General features: G+C 44.1%; 1 protein-coding gene across 1 annotated transcript in view; it reads right to left on the reverse strand.

Moving 5' to 3' along the window:
• Positions 1-8,618, reverse strand: part of LOC115191137 (unconventional myosin-XV) — a 28,338-nt gene extending 19,720 nt beyond the window's left edge. Inside the window, exons 1-5 of the mRNA XM_029749104.1 lie at positions 8,528-8,618; positions 8,357-8,420; positions 6,276-6,385; positions 4,857-4,931; positions 1,286-1,376 (exon numbers count right to left, since the gene is read on the reverse strand). Coding sequence (XP_029604964.1) covers positions 1,286-1,376; positions 4,857-4,931; positions 6,276-6,385; positions 8,357-8,420; positions 8,528-8,610 — 423 coding nt within the window. The 5' untranslated portion in view covers positions 8,611-8,618. The remainder of the gene's footprint in view (positions 1-1,285; positions 1,377-4,856; positions 4,932-6,275; positions 6,386-8,356; positions 8,421-8,527) is intronic.
• Between the last annotated feature and the right edge of the window lie 1,403 nt (positions 8,619-10,021).

Below are 10,021 nucleotides of genomic sequence, written 5' to 3' on the forward strand. Positions count from 1 at the left end.
GAACATGCAGACAGTGGAGCTGGCTTCTCTACAGAACACAGCAGGTAGAACATGCAGACAGTGGAGCTGGCTACTCTACAGAACACAGCAGGTAGAACATGCAGACAGTGGAGCTGGCTTCTCTACAGAACACAGCAGGTAGAACATGCAGACAGTGGAGCTGGCTTCTCTACAGAACACAGCAGGTAGAACAAGCCCAGTGGAGCTGGCTTCTCTACAGAACACAGCAGATAGAACATGCAGACAGTGGAGCTGGCTTCTCTACAGAACACAGCAGGTAGAACATGCAGACAGTGGAGCTGGCTTCTCTACAGAACACAGCAGGTAGAACATGCAGACAGTGGAGCTGGCTTCTCTACAGAACACAGCAGGTAGAACATGCAGACAGTGGAGCTGGCTTCTCTACAGAACACAGCAGGTAGAACATGCAGACAGTGGAGCTGGTTACTCTACAGAACACAGCAGGTAGAACATGAAGACAGTGGAGCTGGCTTCTCTACAGAACACAGCAGGTAGAACATGAAGACAGTGGAGCTGGCTTCTCTACAGAACACAGCAGGTAGAACATGCAGACAGTGGAGCTGGCTACTCTACAGAACACAGCAGATAGAACATGCAGACAGTGGAGCTGGCTACTCTACAGAACACAGCAGGTAGAACATGCAGACAGTGGAGCTGGCTACTCTACAGAACACAGCAGGTAGAACATGCAGACAGTGGAGCTGGCTTCTCTACAGAACACAGCAGGTAGAACATGCAGACAGTGGAGCTGGCTACTCTACAGAACACAGCAGATAGAACATGCAGACAGTGGAGCTGGTTACTCTACAGAACACAGCAGGTAGAACAAGCCCAGTGGAGCTGGCTACTCTACAGAACACAGCAGGTAGAAGATGCAGACAGTGGAGCTGGTTTCTCTACAGAACACAGCAGGTAGAACATGCAGACAGTGGAGCTGGCTACTCTACAGAACACAGCAGATAGAACATGCAGACAGTGGAGCTGGCTACTCTACAGAACACAGCAGGTAGAACATGCAGACAGTGGAGCTGGCTTCTCTACAGAACACAGCAGGTAGAACATGCAGACAGTGGAGCTGGCTACTCTACAGAACACACCAGGTAGAACTTGCAGACAGTGGAGCTGGCTACTCTACAGAACACAGCAGGTAGATGAGGTTAGGATACAGACGTGTCTGTGTGCGTGTGTGTGTGTGTGTGTGTGTGTGTGTGTGTGTGTGTGTGTGTGTGTGTGTGTGTGTGTGTGTGTGTGTGTGTGTGTTTACCTGTTGTGTAACATTGTGTTTGTGGTGTATTGCTGCTAGGTAACGCAGCAAAAGTTTAGTAGCCTCAGTCTTCCCTGATCCGCTCTCCCCACTGAAACACACAGAACGAAACGTCAATATAAACACTGAAACACACACACACAGAAGGTAATGTAATACAAACAAAACAACAACAAAAAACATGTTTTTTTTCTAGGTCCCATAACCCAGATTTAAATGAATTTGTAATGACTCATTTGAACAGTACACAAATTGAGCGGGGGTTCCTTCCTACAAAATATCTTGGTATCTGTCTTGATGACTTCCTGTCATTAAAAAAAACATGTCGCTGAGCTGGTGAACAAGTTAAAGTTCAAGGTTGGTTTCATTTAACAGAAACAAAGCATGTCTGACTTTAGTTAATAGGATGGATATTTTAAATTCTGGTGATGGTTCTAGAACTCACCATTGTTCCCTTAGGTTTATTACTGGTGATGGTTCTAGAACTCACCATTAGGCCCTTAGGTTTATTACTGGTAATGGTTCTAGAACTCACCATTAGGCCCTTAGGTTTATTACTGGTGATGGTTCTAGAACTCACCATTAGGCCCTTAGGTTTATTACTGGTCATGGTTCTAGAACTCACCATTGGGCCCTTAGGTTTATTACTGGTGATGGTTCTAGAACTCACCATTGGGCCCTTAGGTTTATTACTGGTGATGGTTCTAGAACTCACCATTAGGCCCTTAGGTTTATTACTGGTGATGGTTCTAGAACTCACCATTGGGCCCTTAGGTTTATTACTGGTCATGGTTCTATAACTCACCAATTATCCCTTGGGTTTATTACTGGTGATGGTTCTAGAACTCACCATTGGGCCCTTAGGTTTATTACTGGTGATGGTTCTAGAACTTACCATTAGGCCCTTAGGTTTATTACTGGTGATGGTTCTAGAACTCACCATTAGGCCCTTAGGTTTATTACTGGTGATGGTTCTAGAACTCACCATTAGGCCCATAGGTTTATTACTGGTGATGGTTCTATAACTCACCATTAGGCCCTTAGGTTTATTACTGGTGATGGTTCTAGAACTCACCATTGTTCCCTTAGGTTTATTACTGGTGATGGTTCTAGAACTCACCATTGGGCCCTTAGGTTTATTACTGGTGATGGTTCTAGAACTCACCATTGTTCCCTTAGGTTTATTACTGGTGATGGTTCTATAACTCACCATTAGGCCCTTAGGTTTATTACTGGTGATGGTTCTAGAACTCACCATTGTTCCCTTAGGTTTATTACTGGTGATGGTTCTAGAACTCACCATTGGGCCCTTAGGTTTATTACTGGTGATGGTTCTAGAACTCACCATTGTTCCCTTAGGTTTATTACTGGTGATGGTTCTAGAACTCACCATTGGGCCCTTAGGTTTATTACTGGTGATGGTTCTAGAACTCACCATTGCTCCCTTAGGTTTATTACTGGTGATGGTTCTAGAACTCACCATTGTTCCCTGAGGTTTATTACTGGTGATGGTTCTAGAACTCACCATTGTTCCCTCAGGTTTATTACTGGGGATGGTTCTAGAACTCAACATTAGGCCCTTAGGTTTATTACTGGTGATGGTTCTAGAACTCACCATTGTTCCCTCAGGTTTATTACTAGTGATGGTTCTAGAACTCACCATTAGGCCCTTAGGTTTATTACTGGTGATGGTTCTAGAACTCACCATTGTTCCCTGAGGTTTATTACTGGTGATGGTTCTATAACTCACCATTGTTCCCTGAGGTTTATTACTAGTGATGGTTCTAGAACTCACCATTGTTCCCTGAGGTTTATTACTAGTGATGGTTCTAGAACTCACCATTGTTCCCTGAGGTTTATTGCTGGTGATGGTTCTAGAACTCCCCATTGTTCCCTGAGGTTTATTGCTGGTGATGGTTCTAGAACTCCCCATTGTTCCCTGAGGTTTATTGCTCCCTCTGATTTGAGTTTTTGGGGCCCTTTATGGGGAATAAGAGCTGTCTGAGACGAGATGTTCTGCTCCTCATTGGGTCGTTCAGGCCAATGAACAGAGACCTAAACCTGTCTGTTTCATTCTATATCGTATGTGTTGGAATGTGTTTCCGCAGGGCTCATCTGGGAAAAGATACTCCCCCTGGTCACAGAATGACTTCCCTGTCAAAATGAAGGTCAAAAAAACAACAAGGCTTTTCCTTACCTCCCCACTGCCAACAGCTTAACGCTAAACAGCGTCATTACGATAACTATCCAGAGTGGACCAGTGTGTGCTCGGTGTAGGGTGACGGTAACGGGGGACGTTTTCAGTTAACCGGAGACGGAGAGGTGAAACCTAAACGCTGGAATGTGCTCGCTGAGACAACTTCACACACCGTCTGAGGACATGATTCTGATACCGACACAGACATGGCTGGTCTTTCCTTACAGGTGTCTCCGTCAGAACACAGCTAGAGTGTCCTGGGGGGGGGGGTCCTATAGAACACAGCTAGAGTGTCCTGGGGGGGGGGGTCCTTCAGAACACAGCTAGAGTGTCCTGGGGGGGGGAGGGTCCTATAGAACACAGCTAGAGTGTCCTGGGGGGGTCCTATAGAACACAGCTAGAGTGTCCTGGGGGGGGGGTCCTATAGAACACAGCTAGAGTGTCCTGGGGGGGTCCTATAGAACACAACTAGAGTGTCCTGGGGGGGTCCTATAGAACACAGCTAGAGTGTCCTGGGGGGGGGGGGGGGGGTCCTATAGAACACAGCTAGAGTGTCCTGGGGGGGAGGGTCCTATAGAACACAGCTAGAGTGTCCTGGGGGGGGGGGGGTCCTATAGAACACAGCTAGAGTGTCTTGGGGGGGTCCTATAGAAGACAGCTAGAGTGTCCTGGGGGGGAGGGTCCTATAGAAGACAGCTAGAGTGTCCTGGGGGGGGGTCCTATAGAACACAGCTAGAGTGTCCTGGGGGGGTCCTAAAGAACACAGCTAGAGTGTCCTGGGGGGGTCCTATAGAACACAGCTAGAGTGTCCTGGGGGGGGGTCCTATAGAACACAGCTAGAGTGTCCTGGGGGGGGGTCCTATAGAACACAGCTAGAGTGTCCTGGGGGGGGTCCTATAGAACACAGCTAGAGTGTCCTGGGGGGGGTCCTATAGAACACAGCTAGAGTGTCCTGGGGGGGGGGTCCTATAGAACACAGCTAGAGTGTCCTTGGGGGGGAGGGGGTCCCCAACAATAGTCAAAACACAGAATGGTTCCCCTCTGGGTCCCCAGAGCGTATCAGGAAGTAGCTGGGTAGTGTAGTTACCTGATTATATTAACCTGGTATCAGCTGTGTTGTGTAGTTACCTGATTATAATAACCTGGTATCAGCTGTGTTGTGTAGTTACCAGATTATAATAACCTGGTATCAGCTGTGTTGTGTAGTTACCTGATTATAATAACCTGGTATCAGCTGTGTTGTGTAGTTACCTGATTATAATAACCTGGTATCAGCTGTGTTGTGTAGTTACCTGAGTATAATAACCTGGTAGCAGCTGTGTTGTGTTGTTGCCTGATTATAATAACCTGGTATCAGCTGTGTTGTGTAGTTACCTGATTATAATAACCTGGTTCTGTTTGGCATCCATCATTTTGGTGTAGGAGACGTTTGCTATGGCAAACAGGTGTCTGGGGAGGAACACAGAATGAACACAGATAAACATTCACATGGATAACACATCATTTAGCAATACACCAATATACACCATTAATACACACAATACACCAATAATACACACAATACACCAATAAAACACACAATACACCAACAATACACACAATAGACCAATAATATACACAATACACCAATAATACACACAATACACCAATAATGCACACAATACACCAATAATACACCAATAATACACACAATACACCAATAATAAACCAATAATACACACAATACACCAATAATGCACACAATACACCAATAATACAGACAATACACCAATAAAACACACAATACACCAATAATACACACATTACACCAATAATACACACATTACACCAATAATACACACAATACACACAATACACCAACAATACACACAATAGACCAATAATATACACAATACATCAATAATACACACAATACACCAATAATACACACAATACACCAATAATATACACAATACACCAATAATACACACAATACACCAATAATATACACAATACACCAATAATATACACAATACACCAATAATACACACAATACACCAATAATACACACAATACACCAATAATACACTAATAATACACACAATACACCAGTAATACACATAATACACCAATAATACACACAATACACCAATAATACACCAATAATACACCAATAACACACACAATACACCAATAATACACCCAATACACCAATAATACACACAATACACCAATAATACACACAATGCACCAATAATACACACAATACACCAATAATACACACAATACACCAATAATACACACAGTACACCAACAATACACACAATACACCAATAATACACCAATAAACCAATAATACACCAATAATACACACAATACACCAATAATACACACAATACACCAATAATACACCAATAACACACAATACACCAATAAAACACCAATAACACAGACAATACACCAACAATACACACAATACACCAATAATACACCAATAACACAGACAATACACCAATAATACACACAATACACCATTACCACAGATTATACACCAATAATACACACAATACACCAATAATACACCAATACACCAGTAATACACACAATACACCAATAATACACCAATAACACACAATACACCAATAACACACACACAATACACCAATAACACACACAATACACCAATAACACACACGCCACATTGCATTAATACATGCACACACAGACACAAAACACACACACACACACACACATAATACACTTCTAACAAACAGACACACATCACAACAACACAGGAACAGGAAGTGTTCTTACGGAGGGTTCTCTCCCAGAGCGGATCCCTTGTGCTTCAACACCATGTCCGTTCCATACATGTTGAACATCCTGTAGGGATTCACTGAGACCAGGATACTGCCTATATATGTCTAGAGACGACAGAGAGATGCATGTTGAACATCACTGAGACCAGGATACTGCCTATATATGTCTAGAGACGACAGAGAGATGCATGTTGAACATCACTGAGACCAGGATACTACCTATATATGTCTAGAGGACCAGGATACTACCTATATATATGTCTAGAGGACCAGGATACTACCTATATATGTCTAGAGGACCAGGATACTACCTATACATGTCTATAGGACCAGGATACTACATATATATGTCTAGAGGACCAGGATACTACCTATATATGTCTATAGGACCAGGATACTACCTATATATGTCTAGAGGATTCACTGAGACCAGGATACTACATATATATGTCTAGAGGACCAGGATACTACATATATATGTCTAGAGGCGACAGAGAGATACATGTTGAACATCCCTACTGCCTCTGATCTGGAGGACTCACTAAACAGAGAACATCCCTGGTCATCCCTACTGCCTCTGATCTGGAGGACTCACTTCACAGAGAACATTCCTGGTCTTCCCTACTGCCTCTGATCTGGAGGACTCACTAAACAGAGACCATCCCTGGTCACCTCTACTGCCTCTGATCTGGAGGACTCACTAAACAGAGAACATCCCTGGTCCTCCCTACTGCCTCTGATCTGGTGGACTCACTAAACAGAGAACATCCCTGGTCATCCCTACTGCCTCTGATCTGGAGGACTCACTAAACAGAGAACATCCCTGGTCCTCCCTACTGCCTCTGATCTGGAGGACTCACTAAACAGAGAACATCCCTGGTCATCCCTACTGCCTCTGATCTGGAGGACTCACTAAACAGAGAACATCCCTGGTCGTCCCTACTGCCTCTGATCTGGAGGACTCACTAAACAGAGAACATCCCTGGTCATCTCTACTGCCTCTGATCTGGAGGACTCACTAAACAGAGAACATCCCTGGTCATCCCTACTGCCTCTGATCTGGAGGACTCACTAAACAGAGAACATCCCTGGTCACCTCTACTGCCTCTGATCTGGAGGACTCACTAAACAGAGAACATCCCTGGTCATCCCTACTGCCTCTGATCTGGCGGACTCACTAAACAGAGAACATTCCTGGTCGTCCCTACTGCCTCTGATCTGGTGGACTCACTAAACAGAGAACATCCCTGGTCATCCCTACTGCCTCTGATCTGGAGGACTCACTAAACAGAGAACATCCCTGGTCGTCCCTACTGCCTCTGATCTGGTGGACTCACTAAACAGAGAACATCCCTGGTCATCCCTACTGCCTCTGATCTGGCGGACTCACTAAACAGAGAAGATCCCTGGTCATCCCTACTGCCTCTGATCTGGAGGACTCACTAAACAGAGAACATCCCTGGTCATCCCTACTGCCTCTGATCTGGAGGACTCACTAAACAGAGAACATCCCTGGTCGTCCCTACTGCCTCTGATCTGGAGGACTCACTAAACAGAGAACATCCCTGGTCATCCCTACTGCCTCTGATCTGGCGGACTCACTAAACACACGTGCCTGGTTTGTAAATGATGTCTGAAGTTTTGGAGTGTGCCCCTGGCTATCTGTAAATAAATAAATAAATCAACAATATGGTGCTGTCTGGTTTGCTTCATATAAGGAATTTCAAATAATTTATACTTTACTTTTGATACTTTAGTACATTTAAAACCAAATACTTTTAGATTTTTACTCAAGTAGTATTTTACTGGGAGACTTCCACTGTTACTTGAGTCATTTCTATTTAGGTATATTTACTGTTACTCAAGTATGACAATTGGGTACTTTTTCCACCTCTGATACACACACACACACACACACACACACACACACACACACACACACACACACACACACAAGCACATTCCACTAATTACACACACAGCAGGATCCTACCTATCCGTCTGTACAGGGGATAGAGGGACAGTTATCAGTGGTAAATGGGCGTCCAGTGTCCAGTGTGTTGTTAGTAAACTCACGTAGACGATCTGTCTCTCAAACCTCTTCTTCAGGTTGAGCAGCACAGCTCCTTCAGACAGCTCCCTGGAACAACAACAGACACAGAAGCACACAGAGACCAGCTATGAAATAGCGGCGTCCATTAGCCGTTAAAATAAGGCTCCGTTGTGTGTTTGCGTTTGTGTTCTCACCGCAGCTGTGTCATGTCCTCTACTCCATCTTCCTCCCGCTGCTCCCGGTACACCATGCTGGGCAGGCTGCGGATGGAGAACATCTACACACAGACAGACACCGCTGAGTTCATCTACCGACGTTCACAAGTCATCGCATTCCAGTACCACTTTATCACACCGGTATTACCTTATCGTACCGGTATTACCTTATCGTACCGGTATTACCTTATCGTACCAGTATTACCTTATCGTACCAGTATTACCTTATCGTACCGGAATTACCTTATAGTACTGGTATTACCTTATCGTACCGGTATTACCTTATCGTACCGGTATTACCTTATCGTACCAGTATTACCTTATCGTACCGGTATTACCTTATAGTACCGGTATTGCCTTATCGTACCAGTATTACCGGTATTACCTTATCGTACCAGTATTACCTTATCGTACCAGTATTACCTTATCGTACCGGTATTACCCTATCGTACCGGTATTACCTTATCGTACCGGTATTACCTTATCGTACCGGTATTACCTTATCGTACCAGTATTACCGGTATTACCTTATCGTACCAGTATTACCTTATCGTACCGGTATTACCTTATCGTACCGGTATTACCTTATCGTACCAGTATTACCTTATCGTTCTGGCATTACCTTATCGTACCAGTATTACCTTATCGTACCGGTATTACCTTATCGTACCAGTATTACCTTATCGTACCGGTATTACCTTATCGTACCGGTATTACCTTATCATGCCGGTATTACCTTATCGTACCGGTATTACCTTATCATACCGGTATTACCTTAGCGTACCAGTATTACCGGTATTACCTTATCATACCAGTATTACCTTATCGTACCGGTATTACCTTATCGTACCGTATTACCTTATCATACCGGTATTACCTTATCGTACCAGTATTACCATATCATACCAGTATTACCAGTATTACCTTATCGTTCCGGTATTGCCTTATCGTACCGGTATTGCCTTATCGTACCGGTATTGCCTTATTGTACCGGTATTACCTTATCGTACCAGTGTTGCCTTATCGTACCGGTCTTACCGGTATTACCTTCTCGTACCAGTATTACCTTATCGGACCGGTATTACCTTATCGGACCGGTATTACTTTATCGTGCCGGTATTACCTTATCGTATCAGTATGACCGGTATTACCTTATCACACCAGTATTGCCTTATCGTGCCGGTATTACCTTATCGTACCAGTATTACCGGTATTACCTTATCGTACCGGTATTACCTTATCGTGCCGGTATGACCTTATCATACCGGTATTACCTTATCGTGCCAGTATTACCTTATCGTACCAGTATTACCGGTATTACCCTATCGTACCGGTATTACCTTACCGTACCGGTATTGCCTTATCGTACCGGTATTGCCTTATCGTACCGGTATTACCTTATCGTACCGGTATTGCCTTATCATCCCGGTATTACCTTATCGTACCGGTGTTACCTTATCGTACCAGTATTAC

Source organism: Salmo trutta, unplaced genomic scaffold (assembly GCF_901001165.1).
Source record: "Salmo trutta unplaced genomic scaffold, fSalTru1.1, whole genome shotgun sequence".
Classification (NCBI taxonomy): Eukaryota; Metazoa; Chordata; class Actinopteri; order Salmoniformes; family Salmonidae; genus Salmo; species Salmo trutta.